At 42.1% G+C, this 25,113-nt stretch overlaps 1 protein-coding gene across 2 annotated transcripts; it reads right to left on the bottom strand.

Moving 5' to 3' along the window:
* Positions 1-1,066: 1,066 nt before the first annotated feature.
* Positions 1,067-23,844, bottom strand: LOC119474888 (G patch domain-containing protein 2-like). Of its 2 annotated transcripts, XM_037747206.1 has the most exons (10): positions 23,751-23,844; positions 20,747-21,412; positions 14,658-14,719; positions 13,651-13,809; positions 13,464-13,549; positions 13,316-13,380; positions 13,189-13,228; positions 12,987-13,078; positions 8,220-8,305; positions 1,160-1,299 (listed from the first exon to the last, which is right to left on the bottom strand). In XM_037747206.1, exons 2-10 carry the CDS (start codon positions 21,406-21,408, stop codon positions 1,160-1,162), a joined length of 1,392 nt encoding a protein of 463 aa, XP_037603134.1. In that variant the 5' UTR covers positions 21,409-21,412; positions 23,751-23,844. The 2 variants fall into 2 exon arrangements, with proteins under 2 accessions (XP_037603136.1, XP_037603134.1); XM_037747208.1 differs by lacking the exon at positions 23,751-23,844 and having other exon boundaries at positions 1,067-1,299; positions 20,747-21,408.
* Positions 23,845-25,113: the final 1,269 nt, after the last annotated feature.

The raw sequence follows: 25,113 nt of genomic DNA on the forward strand, positions 1-25,113 counted from the left end.
ATGCACAGCTAGGGGGTCATTGTTGTGAAAGAAATCCCATCGCCCTGTCGGGGTTTCTTTCACAACAATGACCGGCTCGCTGTACATTATCCCTTCCGTAAAACACATTTTCAAGGAACTCTCCAGTAGAGATAATGTACAGGAGTATGCGTTTGTGGTTTTAAAGACAGTTATCACCTATGTGGTTTAGGTCAAGCACAATGTACTTCACTTGACTCCTATATATATAAAAATGCCTTTTTTCTGAAAATGCTGCTTGTTTACCAGCTTGCTGTGTTTGATCTCACTGTATGCTGCCATTGATCTTTTAATGCATCTGATGCCGAGGGAGCCGGGGAAATGTATACCCCAAGGGTAGGTGAAAATACAGCGTCCGACTCTCCTCTCCTGTCTCCATCGGCTCCTCCAACTCCTTTCCTCTGCACAGCCCCCAAAAGCAACTAATCCAGCACTGCTGAAAAACAGGCTGTTCAAACAGATTTGCAGCTGGCCTTGAACTTAAATACATTTCGGGGGGAATTTGAATATGGAAGGTAAGCTGAGGAGAACAGAGGCGGCCCTCCGAGGACCGCGACTACACTCCCTGTGTGTTGTGCTAATGAGCACCTTTGTACAAACTGTAGCTTTTCAAATCCATGCTAATAGGAGGCCTGTACTTTGTGTGGCTCTCCACCGGTGGTCGCCTCTCTGAATCCTCCAGCAGCATGTGGTAGCTAAACATTCTGATGCTCTCCTGTCTGCGTGCTGCCTGCTGCCTTCGCCTGCCACGAAGCCTCACCTGACCATCCCATCCTCCCAGTGTTCCCGCTGACAAACGCTGCGCTACTAGAGTGGACGTAATTGTTGTATTGTGTGGTGGCAGGTGGCCCGGAGACTGTGTGCGGAAACAAGAGGAGGCGTACAGTCTTGAGTCAAACGAGGAGCCTCTTGAAGCTGCTTTGAGGAGATGGCAGAGGGCTTAACAAGGCTTGATTGCATTAACATTTGTCATGCTTAATATACTACCTGGAAAGACTGGATGTAGCAGTAACATGCTGATTTGAGGAGTAATGATGTGCTTTTTTTCTTTGTCATTAAGTTTGTGCAGCAAGAGGAGTTTCGGTCTTTTCATTCTCTGGCACAATAGCTTTTTCTTTTGTCCCTTATTGTCCAGCCCCGTTCAGGTGTCTTCATGGTCCCCCTGGAGGAAAGATAAACTCTGTGAACCCGGTGCACTTGGTCCTACAGCCTCTAGGGTCGAGGTGTTCCTGGCTCCCTGTGCCTCTCCTCTCTGGTGATCCTTATGAAATGGGTTGCTAGCTGTAGAGGAAAAAGAAAGCACATATCATATTCTGATCACAACACTGAGAACAAACAGTAAAAGATACTCACATAAATCAAGTTTTCCTCGACTGTTTCAACGGACAGCCACTCAAATAAAAATTAAATTTAGCCCACGACTCACGGATCACTCGCTGTTTTAGGTATATTAAAATAAAACTTTGAAGCAATCCTCTTCTAATAGGTTAAATATTAATGAGGTTTTGGTCAAGTGAGCCAAATCCAATTTGGCCCCATATGACTTGTGGACATGGTTATTAAAAGGCCAATCTGTGCTGCTCCTATGGCTTAACTTCCCCCCCCTCCGGTTATGCAGTGTAAGAAGCTGTATGTTTTTAACTCCATTCATCACGCGTTCACATCTCACTGACTGCCTTCCTTTTTAAAGATCCTCTTTCTCTTGATCTCGCTTGCCTTTTAAAGCTTTTCTGTCTCCGGGAGTGAAGGGAAATATCTGAAAGAGAAAAGGGGCCAATTTTTGCAGAAGGCAGAGGAACTCTAAAACAATTGGGCTACCTTAATATGCTTGATAAATAAATCTTTCCTGATCGCCCCCAAAAAAAGTTAGCGGTGGTCACACAAGACATTTGCGAGGCAGTCCCAGAGCAGAGGACAAGGGAACTAGAAGTGACATTGTGGCTCTGGGCTGTCTCAAAGGATTAGGCATTACAGCATTCACTGGCATGTGCTTTTGCTCCTTCCCATTATATCTGCTTGTGCCTCTTTCCAGATGACTTCTTCCCCAAACTGATCCGGCGGGCAAGATAATTGATTAATATTTCTTGAGGGAACGATGACTAACCGTTGCCGAGTTTCAACCCAAACACTCAGGTTAAACATGGTCAAAAGCTTGGATTAAAATTCAGGGGTTTTCATATTTGACAGCTACACAGAAATGGCTGTGTTAACATGCACAGGGCACACCAGATACTAGCCTCTATCCTAGGTCAAGGTCACAATCAGGATAAGCTGTTAATACACGTTTTTACATTGTAATCAAGAGATATAATATATAATATAATAAACTAAACATTTTTCAACACAGATCGAGGCTGTGCTAATTAAAGGGAAGTGACATTATTCCGGCTAATCACTGTACCAGTAGTCATGTTTCTCATGTTTAGCTCATTGGACGGTGGAAGAAATACTCAAATCCTTCCTTATGTTAAATCTTATGTTAAAGTACCAATACAACAATTTAAAAATGCTCCATTACAGGTAGAGCTGAAACGATTAATCCATTAGTTGTCAACTGTTAAATTAATCGCTGACTATTTTGATAATTGATTAATCAGTTTGAGTAATTCTTTAATAAAAAGAAAGTCTAAATTCTCTGATTCCAGCTTCTTAAATGTGAATATTTTCTGGTTTCTTTACTCCTCTGTGACAGTAAACTGAATATCTTTGAGTTGTGGACAAAACAAGACATTTGAGAAAGTCATCTTGGGCTTTTGAAAGACCTGATCAACATTTTATAGATTAAACAACTAATCAATTAATCGAGAAAATAATTGACAGATTAATCAACAATTAGTTGCAGCGCTAATTGCAAGTAAAATGCCTACAGTCAAAATCCTATAGCAGTATTTCATCCAAATATAAGTATCAAAAGTAAAAGTACTCATTCTGCAGAGAAATGGCCCCTGTGACTGATATATGTAACATATAATGTATTATTAGTATGGCTGTCAAGGTTAATGCGTCACTAATTTCTATAATACATTAACGAAACTTGCGATTTTTAGGTTGTAGCGGGCTCAGTTTTAAGCCTAGATTGAAGATACATCATATGAAACTAAAAAAACCTAATGAATCCATTGGTACCAACCGTCTCATACTGGCTTGACATTCCAAACGTGCACTAAATTTTGGCAAGGAAAAACTGTCATGGCCATTTTCAAAGGGGTCCCTTGACCTCTGACCTCAAAATATGTGAATGAAAATGGGTTCTATGGGTACCCACGAGTCTCCCCTTTACAGACATGCCCACTTTATGATAATCACATGCAGTTATATATTATTTATAAATGTATGCTAAATGCAGTACCTTGTGAGGGTTTCTGGACAAAACTGTTCATTGTTTTGTGTTGTTAATTGATTTCCAATAATAAATATGTACATACATTTGCATAAAGCAGCATATTTGCCCACTCCCATGTTGATAAGAGTATTAAATACTTGACAAATCTCCCTTTAAAGCACATTTTGAACAGAAAAATAAATGTGCGATTAATTTGCGATTAATCACGATTAACTATGGACAATCATGATTAATCGCAATTAAATATTTTAATCTAATGACAGCCCTAATCATTACACAGCCTTGTATTGCCTTTACCAACAAACAGTAGGAGTTGGTGAAACATCTACCAATTCATAGACATCTGATCTGAATTCTTTCCTGTCTGGTTTTATATTAGGAGTCACAAGCCAGAACAATTGGGAACACTGGTTTAATATTTAACAATACATTGTATTAGCATATGTGGAATGTAGTGGAATAGAGGTATAAAGTAGCAGAAAATGGTAATGTACAAGTACCTCAAAATTGTAGCACAGTACTTGGGTAAATGTACTTAGTTGCTCTCCACCACTGATTGTATGTACTGTAGGTTGTAGGTAAATATCAACATACAACAACTCATTCAAACTGTACCTTAATGTGTACAACACAAGATCATTTAAAAGTGATGAATGTATAATCAAATGCTTAAATAAAAGATACTTTCATTTGGCCCAGAAGAACGGCTACACTTACACTCAACTGGTTTTACATCAAGGTCGATAAAGACATTACAACGCAAAGGTTTTCTGTCAATGGGAGAATTACAGTACATGCATTTATTGTGGGTGATAATGGGAGGTTGAATGGAACCATCTTACCATCTTAATAAGCTCTCATGTGATGCTCTCTAAAAACAATCATTACAGGCCTTCCTGGAGCACTCCCCTTCCCCGTGTTTATTAATCAGCTAATTACACATTGACAGTAATGGGCCTGCTGATTCCCACACTTAAATGAACAGGGCTGAATAGCTCTTTAATGATTAGCCTTTGTGTTTCTCTCTCCTACTCACTCTCCTTCTCTCTCTCTCTCTCTCTCATACACACACACACACACACACCGTTATTTTCATAATTGAAAAAATAGGACATTCAAATCAGACCTCCCGGTGAGAAGGTTTGCACCCGAGCGAGTCAAGAAGACAGACTGAGCTGCTGCAAACAAATCTGTCTCCACAAACAGAAAACAATTAGAGTGTTTACAAAGGCAGCGGGCTCATGGCTACACTATGTCAACTTGTGTGGGTTTCAGTGTTAAGCTAAGCCTCCAGCAACAGCAACAAAAAAAAAATATCACCGTGAAAGTTTGGTGGAGCAGCGCAGGCAGGTGCAGGTGGAGACGGAGGAGATGGGTGGGGGTTTTTGAAGGACGCGAGCAGGGTGCGGAGTGGAGCCGGAGAGGGCGAAATAGTGCGGTGGGCTGCATTTCTGTCAGCAGAAGTGATGGCTGAGTGGTAGCGTTATTTGTCTTGTGCTGCCATACGGCCCTCGCACCAGCCTGGGCATTAATGAGAGGGGGCCGGACCGCCGGGCAGGAACACGGCGGGCCTCAGACGCAGGTGATCTGTCACGCGGCCGTCTTGCTCGGGCAAGGAGACACATGAAGACAGAGGGGAGAGGAGAGGCGGCAGGGCCGACCGAGGGGCCGGCCTCCACATGGGCACCCGCATGTGGCGCTTTCCAACATATAGAGATAACGCGAGATAACAGTCTGACGAGGTTAATCAAACTAACGTCACACCCTGCCTATTTACTCCAAACTCTAACTCTTTCTAGCACACCGCGTAAGTTCAAGTTTGGTTTTATTACCATCATAGCTATATAGAGATAAAGATGAAGGGCATTATATAGTAGGAGACAGCAGGGGAGGAGTCAAATTGCAATAATTAATTAGTCTATGTGTGAGACCAGCCAAGGCTATTAAAATTCATCAGGATCTTTACACATACTGATTCATCTTTGCTTTACGAATAATTCTCCCAAAACTGTAGAGAATGTATTCATTTCCATTCTCAATTGTTGGGCAACACGGTGCTTTTCTATAATTCACTCCTTGCAGAATATCAATATTTGTAGAAATTGTGCAAGTTATGGACAGAGCCCAATTAAATCCAATTTGAGTGACAATTTCAATCTGTATTTTAAATAATAACCAATAACGTATAACAGAAAAACTGCCATGCTTTGTTCTTTATCTATTGAGGACTTGTTGGATTGAGTTGGATTGTTGGATTGATGTTGGTGAGAAAAGTAGAAAATGGCCAATTTACGGCTGAGAAATGGAGTGGTCATCTAATCCAAACAGATACCTGGCTTGATAAGTTGTTGTGGGCTTTTTTTTTTTTCTTCTCACAACCAGCTTCAGCACTTCCACGGCAGTGCTAAAAGGGTAAAGAAAGAAGACAAAGCAACAGCTGGGTACCGCCTCGGTAATTCCCCATGGAGACCTGGAAGACACCTCCAGCCGCAGACCATTTTCACTCCTGATTACAGAGTTTCAAATCAACCACTAACACATACAACAATCCACTTCCTCTGGCCAACTCAAACAAAGACTCGGCTGTCGTGTTCACTAAGAGCGACACGCTGTTCCTTCTACTAAATGCGGCAAACAATCTTTCCATGCAAACAAGATGTTTACCAGAAAACAACTCCCCCTCCGCAAATCACTGAATCTGATTTTGTCTCTGAACGCATTTATGTCAGAATGGCAACAAAACCAAAATTTGTACACAGAGAGTGTGAAAGCTTGTCAGAGTGAATGTGCATCTCCTGGTCGGTGGTGAGATTACTGAGGAGAGACATGGTGCAGCGGGCTGCCAAAGCAAAGATTTATACAGAGCAGTTGCAGCTGCAGAAACTGACATTGGACGACATGGGATGCATGATAAATCATGGTGGACAGGGGGCACTAGACTCAAGAAGCAGGAAAACACTGCTGAACGGGGCTGAGGGGGGATGTGCCAATCAGGGACTCTCCTTCTATACAATTTAGGAAATAGATCATCTTTTAGTCTCTTAATCCAAAAACACACACAATGAAATATCTACATTACGGTATCTCTATTCAAAAAAACACATTAGAAAATACAGTACTTATGATAACTACCCTATTTGTAATTTGCATGTTTTGCACAGATGACACTAAAATTGAATTTGTGGAAAAAGAATGAATCAGTTGTTGTGTTTTGTTTAGGATTTCAACACATATATTCCCCCCGCTTCACACCGGCAGGTCTGTTAACTGTCGACAAACTGAGGGATGCCCCTCGTTCCGCGTGTTGAATATGAGGGGTCCTTAAGGGCCAGGGGTGAATCCTTTTTTACTTTTATGGGAAGTGGCTCAGCGCTGGCGAGGTGAAGGACAGAGTTGCCGGCCGTTCCATCACTCAGTGCAATAAATGGATGCAATCTGTTTGCAAGTAAAGCATTGGCTGTTTTTAAATTCCACCTCTTTTATCCAAATGAATGATGGACCCTGGTACAGTGCACTGTGTGACAATATTAATATACATCAGAGGCCTGCACCCCTCACTAAATCAGGGAACCACCAGCATTTGTTATTTAAATGACAAACAACGGCAGCTGCGGGAGTGGAAGCACCGAGAGGGGACGCAGAAGAAAAGGTGGACAAACCAATTCAGATTTCAATCCGGCAAAGACACAAGGCCCCGAGCCATGACTCTAATGAAAAAAGGCAGCTCCACTGGTCCAAACAGACACAACGGCTGCTGCTCGGTGCCACCTCCAATAGGGTCAACTCCACATCACACTTCTCTTCTTTAAACAGGGAGCTCCAAACGTAACACAAGTCTATCTGTGCACTTCCCTCTGCTGTTAACTCGCCAAATATTTTACATTCTGTAATTTTGGTGGAATTACAGAAATGCATTAACGAGACAAAGAGTCTAAAGCCATGCTAGGCTCTGGGAGGCTGCATTTAGGCAGAGTGTTGCTTTGAAGCCTCGACTTGGTTTTTATCTTGGTTTTTATGCAACCCGAAGTGACACGAGAGGGTGGAGCTAAGTACAACCAAACGCTGAAAGCTGAAATGGTGAAAGTTGTTGAGAGGAAAACGTGGACAACTCCCAGACAGGACAACGCTGCCGTAGCGTCCTGTCAATCACAAGGTAGCCACGCCCTAAAGCATACTCTGCTTTATGGTCTATTTGATTCTAAATGGGACCATAATTTACTAAATGAACATCATGCTGTATTGAAGAAGACTTGAAACTAGTGATTGAGACCATAAACTCATGTTTACTGAGGTAATAAATCAAATGAGAAGTAGGGTCATTTTCTCAGCGACTTCTATACAATCAGAATTATTTTTGCAACCAGAGGAGTCGCCTCCTGCTGGCTGTTAGAAAGAATGCAGGTTAAGAGCACTTCCGCATTAGCTTCACTTCTCAGACCCAGAGGTAGCCCACTGGTTTGGACCATGGTTTGGAATGATTTGAAATTCTGACCTGATGGTGGCGCTAAATTTAAGTGAGGAGATCACCAAAGTCATTAGGATTCATCCTCTGGGCACCATGATGGTCTGTACAAAATCTAATGGCGATCGACCCAATGGTTGCTAAGATATTTCAGTCTGGACCAAAGTGTTGAACCGACAGACCGACGCCGCCATCCTTAAAGCCTCGCTGCTAACACAAAGCTACACGATTTTTTACATAATAAAAAATATATATAAAGCTCTTTATTTGAGATTTTAAAATCCTTAATCTACAGGTTTAATTTTGTATGTAACAACAACACAACACCTCCAATAATCATTCAACTGAGTGTGGTGAGGAGGACAGAGATTCATTAGTATGTGTGGAGGATGATACCTGATGTTGTGACGGACACCGCTTCTGTTTCCCTCCTCCTCCTGATGTCACTCCGGGACTGGTATGCACAGGAGACGTTAGTCTGCCTGGGGGGGGACGACACAAGACGGAGAGAACAAACGTTAGAAACTCACAATATTGTGACGCCGCTCCCGCCCACAATAACACACATAAACATGTGGACATTTAATACATTTCACTAAAGTCGATAAACGCAAGCGAGGCACATTTGCAAGCACAGCAGCTTACGTTTAGCCTCAGTACGGTGCATATTTTGCCACATCTTAATTTTTCTTCATTAATACATATTTTCACCGGAGAGAATATTCGATGAGGAAAGGTGCTGGGGTGCATGTGGCTGAGTCATTGCAGAGTTCACATAAACAAATTACACCTGCTCTATGCCTCCTGTGTCATATGTCAGGAGCCCTGAAATAGGAAAAGCCCCCCCCCCCCACCGGCTTAATAGCCCTGACTTCAGAGATGTAAAGTTAAGGTCAAGGTCCGTTCCATCACTGGGGGAGGGGGGCAGCTGATGTGGTGGGTGCAGTGTGTATGTTTGTGCATGGGAGGGAGGAAGGGGACGGATTGAGTGAAAGAGAGAGAGGAGAGTGTGAGGGAGTTACAATAAGATACGATAGAAACATTTTGATTAAATCTTACACATTCTGCTAGTTATACACAACTAGACAGAGAGGATTTAAAGAACAACATGGAGTGCTGTTTGAAAATGCCAATAAACGTATTACTTGTAAAAATGGATTCATGACAAATTGCAAAACAACATAGAGAAGAGAGCTCCTTGTTAACCAGCGCGGCTCATCTCGGACTGCAGGCTACATAAAGCTCACAACCCTAACAGGCATGTGCTACAATAAGGCCCCGTCAGGGCAGCCTTTTAACAGGCGGCGTGTTCCATGACCTCAACACCCATAAATCACATGACGGGTGTGCAGGCGCGGGGTGTCGAGAGCTGCGCAGGGCATGCTTTGAGCGAAGTCTCTATGTTGTATAATCAATAGATATAAAAATAAATGGCCTGACCGTTATTCTCTCCCTGCTACCCCTCTCTAATAAAATCCCAGTAATGCATATTTCATTTACTTTTATACTTATTGATTACCTGTACTCCAGTTAGTAAATCACGCGCCTATCGATCCCTCAATCGTACCTCTGTCGGACAGCACATAACCAGCCATTTGCGCCCCTGATAAAGAGCTCAGGCATTGAACTCCCCACAGTAAATCTTTGCAAACTAACTTTTTAATTCCAAAATCGATCCCCGTTTAAACGTCGCATTATTTCACGAGGCACGCCTGCGGTATTAAAAGTAATACCCTGATGCATTTGGTCTTAATGTGTGGAGGTCCATCCCTCCATCTCCTCCCTCATTACACCGAGGCCGAGGCACTTCGGGGCCCCCGCAGCCTGGAGGGAGGCGAGGGCCCTCCCCTGCTGCCGAGAGCTGAGAGGCAGAGCTGCTCCGGGGCCACCGGGAGCCCACTGAGACACTCAGCACAATGCTAATCAAACATGAGAATACCATCAGCTGGCTCATTAACCAAGGCAAAACACCACCATTCGTCTCAGAGCAGAACCCAAAAAGGCATTTAATAAGCATGTTACATGGCTTCGTGTAAAACTGAGAGAAGTGGTAAAAAATGCACAATGCTGTTTTTTATTATTTAACATCTGTTACTTCATCAGTTTTAACAGCATGACAGATGTTAGCCAGTTGTTTTGTCCCTAAATATACAGAAACTGTGATGAGAAAACAAAGATTGACTTAGAGGCAATGAGCAATGAAAAAAACAAGTGAAATGTAATGAAGACGGCCAACAACAACAACTCAGTTCTATCAAAGACACAAGGACACCGAGGGAAAAGTCTCCAAGATGGATTTTTCAGGTCATATGAGACGCTTTTAAATGCGGTCCCTTTGGGTGCGGAGTAAAACAGCACTGACACAGGGTCAATTGTAATTTTGGCGCCCACATCCAAAAGCAAATATATCAATTAAAAATAATAAATCAAAAGAGGAGTGAGGAGCTGCAGTTACAAAATGGCCATCTATTTTCATTAGGGTACACGGTGCTTCAGGTGTGAGCAGGATCTCAAGATTAATAGAGGTATTCAAATGAATCAGAAAGGATTAGGGTCTCCAGGGAACATAATCAATAGCTCCAAATCAATAATCAATAGGCCACTCACACCAATATACTAACTGCTGACACCGAGATCTCACAATTAAAATGAAAACTGGGAAGGGAGTGGCGTAAGACTATGATTTATCTCACAGCGCAAGTGTCATTTAGAAATAAATAAGTCAATAGATAAAAGCTGCTGCTGCCTGGCTCAGGTGGGAGGCAGTTATGCATTTTAACGTGGCCGCCGGCACCGAGCATTACAGCCAAATCCCACAAAGCACCGCGCCCACTCACGAGCCGATACGAGGATAAACAGCATGCAACCTCATACAGCCTTTATCACTTAACATCAAATCTCTGATTGTCGCCGTCAACTCGCGGCAAACAGGAGATGACAGCTTTTATTAATACAGTATCATTTCAACCTGGCCGCAGTACAAGATTAATGCTCGCACTCTGCCCACAGAGAAAACACTTTTCTCTCAAGGGTGTTTGGAAACAAAGAAAAGTCAGATGTATGGGAGCTCGGTGCTAGAAATCGATCACGCGGGTTAGACGCTCGAAAGAAATGAAAATATAGTGAAGTGGGATCAGGAGTGGACCTTTTAAAGTTTGTTAAGAGCAGGCGTGAGCAATTATAGCATTCCTCATTGTCATGCAAAACAATAACTGTAACTGCTGTTGTGTTTGCATGTGAATGTGTGTTTGGGAGGAAGTTAAGGGAAGTAAATGGGTGCCATGCGTGCAGAGCTGGGTCGTAAGGACAGAGCAGCCGTCTCACTGGAGAGTGGATTTGAGCAGCTTGGGGAGATAGATTCAGCTTGTGCCGTCCAACGGGACACATCAGAAGCCCCTCTCGTCAATCCCCCCTCTCTCCCTCATTCATTTGGGAGTATGATTTATACTTTTTGAAGTGAAGGGTCTTGAATCCCACTATAAAGGAATTAAGAGGTCTCCCCTGAGTCCGCCATTCAAATGAGAGCATGGCAGGGATATGAGGGCTTTTTAATAGAGAGAAATTAGTATTCAGAATGCCTCAAACTGGAATCTGAAGGAACCTTTCAGGTGGAGAAGAAAGGGCCAGTTTAGAAAAGAAAGCCCTAAGAAGTCGGGGGCTTTTCATAGCAGTCGTGTTTTTGCCCCTCATCAAGGAGCGCTGGAGCGCTCTGTGAAATAACCCAAGAGAGAGGGAGGAAAAAGAGCGTGTGTGTGAAACAAAAAATTAAGAATGCACCATAAATAGGCAGAGTGGAAACAATACAATGAGGAGTCCCACAGTCTCGAGGCCAACGGGGCTAAGCGGCTTCTCAATAGTCCCCCATGCACATCCAACAGATCCGGGGATGACTGGGAGCGATGCGATGCTTTGACAAACATCTTTTGGATAAACCTTTATTTTTCTTTTTTTGAGCAGTCCCAGAAATGTAGGGGATTTGAATCTGCATTACAACTATGTCAACACATAGTATTTCTCTATTTGGGAACGCTGACCTTGAAAACTATTGAATTGAAGTATTGCAGCATCCAACTGTAGCTGTCTATTGTCAGTTCAGCTCAGACTTCGGGCCAGGATTGACATCAACACTAATCTTCTGGTTGGGGTTCTGGAGACCCCAGGCCGTCTTTAACAGCTCGAAAAACACACTTTGCGTTGTTTTATCACCTTGATACTTCTATACTTAACTAATAATACGAGAAATGCTTTTAAACATGGTTTCTAAATGATGACATCTTCTGCTTGGCGTCTCAGACACTTCAGCTGTTGACTTCAGCTTTTTAAGCCCAAATTCCAAGTGAGTTTATTTAAAAAGGTACTGTTTGTAACTTCTTACACTTACACTCTTATAAATCATTGCGGGTCGGTGTCCCATGTGCGCTCGTGTGTGGCTACGCTGTTCCAACACAAACTACACAAAAGCACCAAAACTGCAAAGTTATATCTAGTGAAGAGCGTCTTGCAAAACAGTGTCAACTAATCCTAAACCAGCCTCCCGACCGCGGCCAGAGGACACGATTAGGGTCAATACTTTTCTACAAATTGGGTTTTAATAAGGTGAAAATAAAATAAATATATATATATATATACATATATATATATATAAATATATATATAGATTTATATATATATATATATATATATGAAGAAAAAATGGTTGATTTTGCAATTATTATTATTTTTACGCATACAGCATTTGAGTCTGTGAGAGCCCAAGCAATGAGGAAGTAAAGCCAATGTCAACAAAATGGGTTACGATGGATGTGGACATATATATTGAATTATGTGTGCACCTATGTGTATTATGTACCACTACAAAGAATATGCATAAAGTAAAAATGTTAAATCCTCCAGTAGTGTATTTGCTACATGAAACATGAATTCACTCAGTTATGCAATAAAATATGTTTAACAATTAACTCCTGTAAAGTCACAGAGTCTCTGAGGCTTCATCTTAACAAAGATTACTCTAGTTAACAGCGACCTATGCTCCCTTGACTGATTCATTTAGTTGGCCATAGACTTGTCCATCAATATATTGAGCTTTGATCGAAAACACTGAATCATGTCTCCGATAGGCCCTTGAGAGGCTGATGTATTTAACCAAGATGTGGCATCACATACCTGTTTCTGCAGACTGAGGAGGAGCTTCTGAGATGGGAGCTCTCTGACACCATGTCAATAGGACACACTGGTAATGGGCACAAGGGGTTCCACTGGAAATTGAAAGTATCAATAGCATTTAGATTTTTTGCAATTTCACCATTAAAGTGTGAACAAACTGGGGTCAAAAAGATAATAAAGCTTGGAAAAGACTGTAACATACCTGGCTTCGGTCTCGTTTTCCAACAGAAGGCAGCCAAAAGCTAAAAGGAGACAAAGTATAATCACTAGGTGCAAAATGATGATGGACTTAAAATCATTTAAAAGGAGTTTTAACCAGTATATCTTACTCTCTCTGGTAAGGATCTTGGGAGAAGTGTCTCAGCCTCTCTACAAACACTGGCATGCCGTTGCCCTGAAAAAACACAAATCAAAGATACACAGTAAGAAACAAAGACCATAAAAACAGGTTTCTACTGAAGAGGAAGATGATTTAACCTTGCTGGGAAGCCGCCTCCTGTCCTTCCTGATGCAGCAGGCGGCAGAGCCAGGCACTCGCTTCAGACGGGAATGATACCGATACCCTGCAACAGCAACAAGAACATTTATCTTCCTGCGTTGCAAAAATGATCAGAAAACATCATTACTGTTAATAAGAATTTGTGTCTAAATCATCGGCCAGTACCTCTCTGAGAGGGCCGTGCAGGCTGCAGGAAGGTGGGTGGGGGACGGTTATCCTCGAGGGAGAGCTGGTTGTCCGAGTCCCAGCTGGGCAGCAGGCCGGCCACACCCGACCCGACTCCACAGTCCCCCTCGAAGAACCAGTCACTCTGCTCGTCATCGCCTGCACACAGGGACAGGGAGGATGATGCATTGGTAAGCATTTCGCTGCTGCATATTTCTACAAAGGTAGTACCATTGCAGTCATCATTAAAATGCTGAAGTCAAAAGCGTTGTAGGATGTGCACTTTTAATTACAGTACTGTTTGAGGATAATGTTGGAAATAAATATTGGAACTTTGGACTCATAATGCAATTGAGTTATTACAAAACACTTGCAAATGTAATTAACATTATATTCAGGCATTTTTGAGTCATATGTTGTTTGGGAGAAGCTAAGTTGCTGGATGTTTGGTGGTCTACAAACTCCAGTGGAGCTTTGACTGACACGTGGTTGCATCGATAATGACTGAAATTTCATTTTAGGGTAAACCGCTCCTTTAACTACACACTACCAACCAGACAACACCAGTCTCGTCCCCAGACGGCGAGCTCTTCTCAGACCTGTCAGTCAGCAAAGAACACGCAGGAACCATGCCTCTCACAGTCAAGGTGTAGTGACAACTGTTAAATCAGAGGCCGCCTGGCCCCACCACGGCTAATGAGATTAGCAAAGGCTTCAGCGCTCATTAACACGACATGACAACGTCTTATTAGAGTCGCCTGGGTGCCCAGCAACCAGCCCATTGTATCGAAACCTCCCTCTCTAGCCCCAGCATTCCCTCGGAGTCGAGCAGGTTATTGTCCAAATCTGACAACTCGTCATCTTCCTTTCAGCGATCAAGAGCGCTTCATCTGTGAGCTCCAAATGCACAAATCAAGTGTGGTTTACTTACCAGTTTGAACCACATTAAGTGATGAAGCTGTTTAATAGTTCTCACCGTATGTTAAAAGTATTATTTTTTTGAATACCTTGTCTTCCCTCATCATTGGTGAACAGGCCGGGGTCACTGCTGCATGTGCTGCTGGTTTCCCTGCAAAGAAAAGAAGAAAAACGTCAAATGATCGCCACTGACCTGTTTCTTTGATATCAATGACATTTGAGGATGAAGAACTCTGTTTTGATTTGTCATCTCAAACCTGATGGGTTATTTAGGTCAGACAATGTTATAGCATCTGAAAAGTGAACAATGCGAATCAAAAATGTACATGCCCCTGTGATGTCAATATTTAACATGTAACATTCAGTAATAAAAATAATGGAGAAGTCCGGAGCTAGAGGTCGACATAAATGGAAATGACACAAAAAGACAGAGCGTGCCGTGTTCTCCCTTGTTGCGATAGCAAACACAAAGGCATGAGGAGAGGCTCTGATCGAAGCCACTGAGTGACATGCACAATCTAATTGAATATCCTCCGCTGTCAGCTCCAATCTAATCTGGCCCGCGTTGTGGAGGATGACAGGAGAGCGAAACACATTCCCCTGCCCGCCCCTCCCTCTGGGTGTGCCCCACACACAGAGCGGCACACAGACGTGCCGCTTCCACACAACAACTGGCCAACATCTGCTGCGTGGGCTGCCACTGCTCGCTGCCTAGACCGCTCCATCGCTGCTTCTCTCCACAGCCCCGGGCCGACCCCTGTTACATTGCCTCCGCACCCTCTGTGTCCCCTCTGCTACCCCAGACCACCCTGGGTTTCTCTGCCGTTCTCACACCTCAGCCACCTTGAACTGGGACCTCCAGACACTCCAAGGTCATGGAGGGGGATCAGGGGGAGGGGTGGAGGTGACAAAGATGGAGGGACAAAAACAGGATTTCCTCTCTCTGAAAGTAAACTGTCACAATGCTGTCATTGCTCACTTGTAACAAGCGCATTTAGCTGCATATATATTTATAAATGTTTTTCTATTTCCTAAAGCCTTTTTCTGAATACCAGTTAGCTTAAAGGACCATAAATGCTCACTAATGTGTATTGATCCGCAGATGAAAATAGTCTCCAACAAAAGCACAATTTACTTTGAGTAACATTTGCTAAGCATTACAGTGTTCAGCTGTTTTGGGCAATCACTTAGCCTTTTTTTTAATAAAGGGGACATATCATAAAGAACTCCCTTTTGCAGTGCTTATGCACATATATTTGGGTATCTGGAGTGCCTACCAACCCACAAACTGTGAAATAAGTAAACCCAGTCAGTTTTTTTGTGGGCTGCCTATATCAGAAAACATGTGATTCAGATTTGGCTCCCCTTCCTATGTCACATGCAGGCTCATTATAATATATCGCCCACGGCTTGAGAACTACCTTTGCAAAGGCGCACCGTATTTTTCGCACAAGCCAATCAGAGCAGACTGGGCTTTTTTGGGAAGGGTGTCTTAAAGAGACAGGCGCTAAAACGAAGCATTTCAGACAGAGGTTGAGTACAGTTATATTCAGACAGACTGTATGAGAAAAATAATGTGTTTTTTGAACATTAAAGCATGTAAACATGTTCTAGTAGACACCCAAAACACAAGTATGAACCTGAGAATGTGCATGATACGTCCCCTTTAAACAATATTTGATTTCACTTTCTGCACATTTATCAACATTTCTGTAAATTCTAGACATTTTAAATGTTTATATATTTGTGACACGTTTTTTTGAAGATTTCTGTCTTTTGTTTTAAGTACAAATGGCAACAAATTTGTGACATTTGTAGACCATAAGAAAGATAATAATAACAATAATGCCAGCTGTATCCTTTAAATTAAGCTAATTTCCACTCAAACTACTTAATGAAAGGGGGGGGCCTAGTGCTCTTGATTGCCTTGCATTTTGCTTCCTGATTTTCAGCGCTGACCTTGCTTATAGGAGAAAGCTGGAGGGTCAGATATGCGCTGATACCGTGCTTCGCCATATTGCAGAGGCCTGCAAGTGACGGCAGGATCAGAAAAACGTGCGTCCAGCCTGCGCGTCTGTCTTCCTGGCCAGATGGTCCTGCATCATCTCCCCTCACATCCCCAAGAAGCAGATGTGAGAGGGAGCAGGCCTCTCCGGGGAATCTGGAGGATGTCTGGCCTAGCTATGCAGTCCTGTACCGTCCCTCCACCCTCGTCCCACCCCTTCAGCCCTCTCTCCAGACTCAATCCCCAGGCCTCTGCTCAGCTGTACCCCACCTCTGGACACATCGGCTGGCATCTGGAGCCCACAACACTCCAACATCAGTAGAGGACACAGCCACAAGCTCCACAAAAACAAACCATTTTGGATGTCATGCTTCATTCCACAACCTTTCTTAGAAATTAGTGATGATTAACTAATACCAGCAGCATGGCGTCTTCTTCCATTCTCCAAGTAAAAAAAAAAAATGTGTTTGCCTCTTATTGGAGGGATTTTGTTCAAAGTTTGAAAAGAATCACAGGTATAAACAATTAATTAGAGACACCCATTAAGTATTTATCCGTATTAAAGGTGTAATGTGATGTCGCTTGGAGCAGCACAGGGCCGATGTGAGACCGTTTCCATTAAGTACTGCCTAATTAATGCCATGAATAATTGAGACCCCCATTTTTCTTGGGACCAAAAGAAACACCTCTTCTTTCTTCAGCAGTGACCTTTGTCAAGAAAAGTTGACAAACATTTGGGGCAAACTTTGGCTTTGGCTCCGACACAGAATAGCACTTCCCCCAGTCATAAGATATTCTACTGTGGATTAGGTGCTACACAAACAAATAAGTCTTAATTACATAAAATACCATATGTCCATGGTGGAACAAAGGCAAGGGCAAAAACAAAAAGTGCACTCCAGTGTTTTAGAGCTGAACTTAAGTCCCCCACATGGCCCTATTGTCTCTATACAAGCCAAAGAGGTGAAGCAAAACACAGTATCCAGATGAGCACTAATCATTAGGATATAATCCTCAGCTCCTGGGAGAGGCAGACCAGTTTGCACAGAGATTACAGGCTAGCCGCCATTTATTGAGCCCGGGCTCATTCTGCAGAGGAATAAAGAAGAGGCAGAGACGGAGGGGGGCAAAGCGCTGATAACAATGGATCTGTGGGCTCTTCAAACAAGCCGCCCCAACCCAAATCCATGCCCTCTTCCATGGGTGTCTGATTATAAGGTTATCCCACCATCCCTGAGCTGCAGTAATTGGATTAGTCTCAGAGATTTATGAAAATTAACTTCGGCAAATGCTGCACTGCTTTCCCGAAAACTCCTCATAGAGTTTTCAAAATATGAATTACAGCACGATAAAGCCGAGTCGTGAGAAAAGCACGCACAATGGCTTTGTTATTTTTTCTGGTAGTAGCAGTAGCAGCTCACAGCTGGAGACGGAGGCTCAGCCCAGGACAGCGTCTACCCACAGGTGAGGCCTGCTTGCTGGGCCAGCCTGGGTGCCAGGTGGCCTCACTGCCAGCAGGCTGGGCCAGGTCTAATCAAGGATGTGGAGCCCAACTGGAGCCCAACTGGAGCTGCCAACATCTGCTCCCCTTGAACTTGGGTGGCTGAAGGCAAAGCTCTGCTCTGTATGCACATAAGAGGAGTGACCTTGAGGAGAGGCATGTTTTAACAGACCAGACACTCCATATGAAAAAGGTTAATGGAATGAATGGAGACCAAAGAAATCAGACTGCTTCAAAAGACATTTCAACAATGGCATCTGTGTCTGACACTAAATGGACCGTACACTCTCGGAGTATAAATATTGTTGTTGTACCACTGTCAACCCCTCATCGCTGCTGCCGTTTTTTCGTATCCTTTGCCTCCGCCACAGCTTATCCATTAGATTGTTGAGCCCTCAGTACAGTGTGGCAGTCTACTGAGCAGCAATCAAGAGCGTTGGCGTTGTGTAAGTGAGAAATGATTGACAGCGTGCCACGGTGTTCCCATTTATTTCTTCTCCGGAGCTGTTTTCTGTCAGAACGGCTATTGATTTTTCCATAAAGTAAGAAAACAAGTGCCGTTTAGGGGCTAGGGAGGTCAGCACAAATTAAACCAGAAGATGTAAAGCCTTCTGTCTGTACCATTACTGGTAACCTCAAATGTCTTCTTCACACACGTTTTATATGATCAACAGATAATGAGATCAGTAAAGGAAAAACATTGTGCAGGAGCATGACGAGGCAATGAGAATGTGAACTCCCAGGCTTAAAACGCTATGGTACTGAATGTTGTTGTGATGACACACAACTGAACTGCACTGCCCACCATTTCTGTCTATTTATCAGTTAATTAATACATGTGGACCATGTGGGGTATTCAACGCTTTAACTCCAATTCCTAAAAAATATATATTTTAAGTATGATCACTCTTAAAGGTTTTGCTGTGAAAAGATTCTGGTTATTCTATGACAATGGTATATTAGAAAAGAGTGGTACAGGAATGAGTCCTAAAACCCAGAAATGAGTTAGCATTTTTTTGCACTTCCGGTTCCCTTGTCTGGAAGTCAATGGGTTTCTTGAATGGGTTTTTAGTTAGATGCTTGAAATAAGGTCTGTGGTTAACACAAGCTTAAGAGATTTTAACATTTTGTTCTACGATATAAAATACGTCAGTAAATGTCCCACTCGTGAGTTTTTAATCTTTTACGCGTCTTAAAAAAAAGAGTGGCTAAATGAGACTACTAAATGTCATCACGCCGACTCGTCCACCTTTACAGCCTTGTTGTGTATACGCGTGTTCATGCGACCGTGGTGTAGTTTGTTTATAGCCTAACGTTAGCTTTTTACTTCTGATGAATGCATTCACACTTCAAAAATCACAAAAGTGGTGTTCATTTGTGGAGATTATCTAACAGAAAAAAAAAGTGTATGTATCATAAACATTTGTTTGCCACAGTGCTTATTTTCTACAATAATCTAAAACCCAATTTGCTTTTTGTCGAGGGAACCCGTGCGATTTTAACTTCTGAGTTGGCGGCCTACAAAAATACGTCATCTCTGCAGCACTTTATAGAAGTACGTTATTGTTGAAAGGTGCTATACAAAAAACTTGCCTTGTAAATTGATTGGGATTTGGACTGCTGCTTTGACAAAATAAGACATTAGCTTTAACTCAAGGAAATTACAATTTCCTGATGTTCAAAAGACCAAATGATTATAAAAGAAATAACAGATTAATCAAGCTCTTTATACCAGAAGAACACTGGGCCATGGTGACAGCTTCATGTAATTGTTTTTTAATCATTTTGGGACAAAAACCTGTCACAGTTAGCCTTTTTGATTCCACAGTATATTGTTCTCTTTATTTCACTGTAATAATATAATGGCCCTCTCTGCTGCCAGTTACAGCCACATTTAGTTTTGCTAAATAAAATGCACACAAGAGGGTGCACTCTGGGACACTGGGACAGCCCGAGCTTTAATTACCCAGCCCAAGAAAGGAATTCATTTCAAAACAAATCAATACCACACCAAGTCACTTATTTATTTGTGACAATATTTCTCGAAAGGAAATAATGAGCTGGCAGATGCCCGGAGGCATAACTATCAAAGATCCCTCCCTGGTGATCATTTCAGCTATAGGAGATGAAGATGAAGAGACTCTATCATTCATTTTTAATGTCAACTCAATACTTTAAAGTGGAGCGGTATGATTGTGATACTTTTTTTTTGGTTTAGTTGAGGACATGCTGAATATTGACAAGTGGCTCGATGAAGACAGGCAGTATAGATCATCTTAAATGTCGCCTTGTTTAATTGCTCCTGTCTGATAGTAGTTATGCCCGTGACTTTTATGTTATGGGTTTAACTGCCTTGGTAACTTTCCATTTAAAGGGTAAAAAGGGCTTTTAGAGTTTTGAGCTCCTTTTTCAGAATGGTTTTAATCCTGACTTTTTAAACAATGACAGGGTTAACATTTGGCTCGCTGCAATGCTGTAAATTAAATGTAGAGTTTTTAAAAATGGAACTTTTTCTTAACAAATAACAAACCTAAAAGCTTTTAATATAATCCCAAACGTGGGATGGATCTTTTCCTATAAGGCCTAACATCATTGTAATGAATGAAGGATTAGGTTTGACTCTAACAGAAAAACAAAAAGAGGAAGAAAATACAAATATCCTCATACATTACCCCTCAGACATGTTCTCATCTGCTGCATCTCTGTGTTCCTTGGCCATCTTTCTTTTCCAGCACTCCTTTCCCATCAGCCTGGCTCCTTCGGTCTGTCGGTCTGCTCCTACCCAACCACCAGACCTCTTCTTCGGTCCTGACAGCTGCTGCATCCTAGACGGCCTGTGTCTCCGTTTCCCATCTACACCAGAAACCTTTAACTTCCGCTGCAACCTAACTGTGACATCTGAGGTCATACGTTTGACCTTCCTCCGCCTCCTGAGATGCCGTCTTGGATTATTGTCGGTGAAGGAGTCGGACTCTGGCCAGGAGGGCTGCCTAGTCCTGACCGGGCCTCTCATGACGGAGCGCCATCGGTTTGTTGAAGTCATATCGTCAGAGTCACTGCAGTTGGCCACAGAGGCAGCGATGGTTGAGGAAGGGTTCTGCCTGTATCCTTTAGTCTCGTCCAAACTGGACTCCGAGGCCTCAATCCAGCATCGCCTGTGTTCCAGCGGATAGAGAGAGGATTCACGATAGCGCTTGCGGTCTCTGCGGCGGCGGATTTGCCGGCGTCGGTGCAGGGGACTCAGGACCATTTCCTCCCACAGCTCCCCCAGCTTGCTTTGCTCTGAGGTTTGCTCCAGAGCAGCCACCAGGTCCTGCACCAGCTCATCCATCATGGTGCTGGAAACCAGAGATACAACAGAGTAAACCTATTAGTCTGGCATACAACAGCCATGAAAATAAACAAAAGCTGAATGTGAAGCCAATGCTGAAGTGCTTCAAAATGCAGCTCTTCTGATGACCACTATTTTCTGGCTCTAAGAAAGACATCACGGTGTATAACTCCCCATGTCTCTCTAGAAATACAAGGTTAAAATCAATATATTTTTATACAATAACGTAGGGTCACAGCAGCTAATTTCACTTCATATAATCTGTGACGTTGTGGCAGTGTTGCTTGGGGCCAAGTTCACTGGATAGACACGTGTCTCAGCCTATTACACTCTGTCGATGTTGTTTAGACGAGCAAATTTGAGATTCTCACTCCGCGATGGGTAAGTAGTAAAACTCTAAGGCCAGAAAAGTACCATTATAAACAAACACATAAATACACTATGTATTGTTTAAAAATGGTTATATGAGCAAGTGGACCATCAATAGTGATAATAGAGGTTGAAAAACGACATATTTGTTGGGGATATGACATTATACATCATGAGAAAATGTACAGTTCTCTACCGTTTCTACCATGATTGCTATCGCTTTAATATTTCTAGGTGTATTGGGTCATTGTGTGCAAGGTTGCAAGTCAACGAGCAAGACTGTTTTATTGTAGTATTGGGTTTTAATATGGTTTTTGTATCAATGAGATGAATTATCTTGATTTGTCAGGTATTTGATATGCTTGTTGCGCCAAAAACTCATATTTATGTCTGGTTATTCTGACCATTAACCATTTGTAATGTGAGTTTCCAGAAAATGTTAGTATCACATTCAGGGCAGCCTCCTCTTAGTCGACTAAATTGTCGTTTTGGTCTTAGTCGACTAAGATTTCTCTAGTCGATTACTCATTTTTTTATTGTGAATGACTTATTTCCAAGAAACTTATGGTCACATCCCTGGTAAAGACAAGATTTAAAATGGTGTTTTTTGCATGATTCTTTGTGGAGAAACTCAGATTTGACAGATCTGACGATTAAATCAACTCGACAAAGTCGTATTAGTGTCATTCGACGAAGAATTTCTTTAGTCGAGGACAGCCTAATCACATTATTATCAATATTGAACCATAACATCACATATACCCACTTCTACCCATTCTTGAAAGCTATCTATAATTGTGGTTATTGCCAATGGGAAATGTGTCATCTCTGCTTCTTCCACAGTGGTCTTTTTGTCCATATAATTGTTGAGCACTGATATAACATAGCACATCTACCAAGGAGCTCTTGTTATTGAGATCTAATGTGACCATTGGGGTTGACAAATGTCCTGCTATCATCTCCAGCTGTGGTGGTAATCTCTCAACTAACAATGGCTCATCATTCCAAAAGTCCGTACTGTCTTTGGCCATAATTCCTTTCATTTTGCCGCTGCAAATGACTGGAACTCACTACAAAACACGCTCAAACTCACAGCTCTCACATCTCTCAACATGTCCAAACAAAAGCTGCAACAAGTCATAGTTGACTGCTGTACTTGCTGACCAGCCCTCACTTCTCTCTCTCTCTCTCTTCCATTACAATTTTACAAAGAACATCCATTAATCCACCTTTTTTTTTTATACATAGTGTTTATTAATTTCTGACCTATTTATTTACCCATGCTGTTTTTAGCCATTTTCTCATGTCTTGTCATGGCATACTGTATGTTTATCATACTGTACTGTATCTGTGCTGTTTGTGTCGCTTGTGTGGACTGTGTTTTTATACTCTTGCTGCTGCCTCTTGGCCAGGTCATCATTGTAAATGAGAATTGGTTCTCAATAGATTTTACCTGGTTAAATAAAGGTCAAATAAATAAAATAAATAAATAATCCCAAGGTACTTCTCTAATAAAATACACCCTGGCTAATTTTTGTCTTTAAATGTGTCAGAATAACATTGTGGAGGACCATCCACACTGTGAAACTTTAAACCTCCCCTTGTGTGATTGCTAATGGTTGCTAGCTTGTTTGAGCAGCTACAAAAACACTCACAGTGTCTTCATAACTAACATTAGCTGAAATAAAAGCGACTAGGAAGCTGTACAACATTATAGTGCAGCAAAACAACAGCAGTACTAGAGGCAGAGGTAGGCTGGGCTGTCTGCTCTGTGCAGACTGTGTTACATAACAACATGTGAGCTCAGCACAAGGACAGCCTGATGAGCCTGAACAGACACACATCTCTCTTCTTCTGTTCTAGCAGACAGCTAAACACGTCGTTTAACAGCGTTTAACATCTAGTAACCGTGTCTCAATATGACTCGTGATGTTATGTAACAATAGACAGAGAGTTCACTGTGTTTGAGCACTCACCAGTCGCAGCTTGTCTTGTTTTGTTTTTCTGCACAGCTGTGAGAAATCAGACGCACTTCCGCCCTGCTGCTGCTCAGCCAATCAGGTGTCTCCAACCTCGCTGTGACGTCACACCGCCACACCAACACTGTGTTCATGCAGATAAGATAAAGAGTCTGTCAGCCTGCATGCTGTGCTGCAGATAACACATTTAACTTTACCACCGATCACCATGACACTCCTATAACAAGCTGACAAATTGTGTTTTATTTATTTATTTATGTATTTTTTTTGTTTTCCTTTCAAGATTTAATAGTTTTATTTGCTATTTGCACCTATATATAAGTACATTGGAATTCTGAGCAGTTTACACCGAGTCAGCTTTAAGAAAATAAAAAAGGTAGAAAAGGCACAAGGTGATTACAGAACAAAATAAGTAGAACATTCAACTCAACACAATAAATAAATAAATTATTAAAATATAAAACGCCCTCAGTGTAGTCAATAAATAAACTAAACTACCCTCTGCATAGGAAGGATACCCCCAGAATACAAATATACAGTATATATATGCTCCATGAACACGTTAAAAGAACTTGTAACTCTCAAAATATTTTAAAAAAATAAATAATTAATATATTTCAGACAATTACACAGTGGAAGACAGCATATTGCACAGCATTACAGTCCATTCAGTTCAGGTATACTGTGTGTCAGTAATGGTCTGGAGGTGAGGTGTGGGGTATTTGTGTCCCTCTTTAACGTCCTTTGCCACCAGTCTTATTGTAGCTGGGAAGAAGCTGTTGTGAAAGCAGAGGTGCTCTCTGGCCTGTGTTGCCTCAGGTTGTGTCCTGATTCCCTCCACCTGAACAGAGAGTGAGCTGGGTGGTTTCACTACTTATGTTCTTTGTATTTGCTTGTCTCCATTTTTGTTTGCCCTTAGTTCCTAGTATTGTCTGTTTTTGTTGATATACAGATGTAGGCAAAGTTGTTGGTAACGTTCCGTTAAAGAGAGAAAAACCCACAATGGTCACTGAAATAACTTGAAACTGACAAAAGTAATAATAAATACAAATTTACTGAAAATTAACTAATGAAAATCAGCTGTTGCTTTTGAATTGTGGTTCAACAGAATCATTTTAAAAAACAAACTGATGAAACTGGCCTAGACAAAAATGATGGTAGCCCTAGAAAAGATGTAAAATAATGTGACCATAGGGACATGTTAAACTAAGGTGTGTCCTGTAAATAGCATCACAGGTGTCTTCAAACTTGTAATCAGTCAGTCTGCCTATTTGAAGGGTGAAAAGTAGTCACTGTGCTGTTTGGTGTCATGGTGTGTACCACACTGAACATGGACCACAGAAAGCTAAGGAGAGAGTTG

The sequence above is a fragment of the Sebastes umbrosus genome, chromosome 16 (genome assembly GCF_015220745.1).
Source record: "Sebastes umbrosus isolate fSebUmb1 chromosome 16, fSebUmb1.pri, whole genome shotgun sequence".
NCBI lineage: Eukaryota > Metazoa > Chordata > Actinopteri > Perciformes > Sebastidae > Sebastes > Sebastes umbrosus.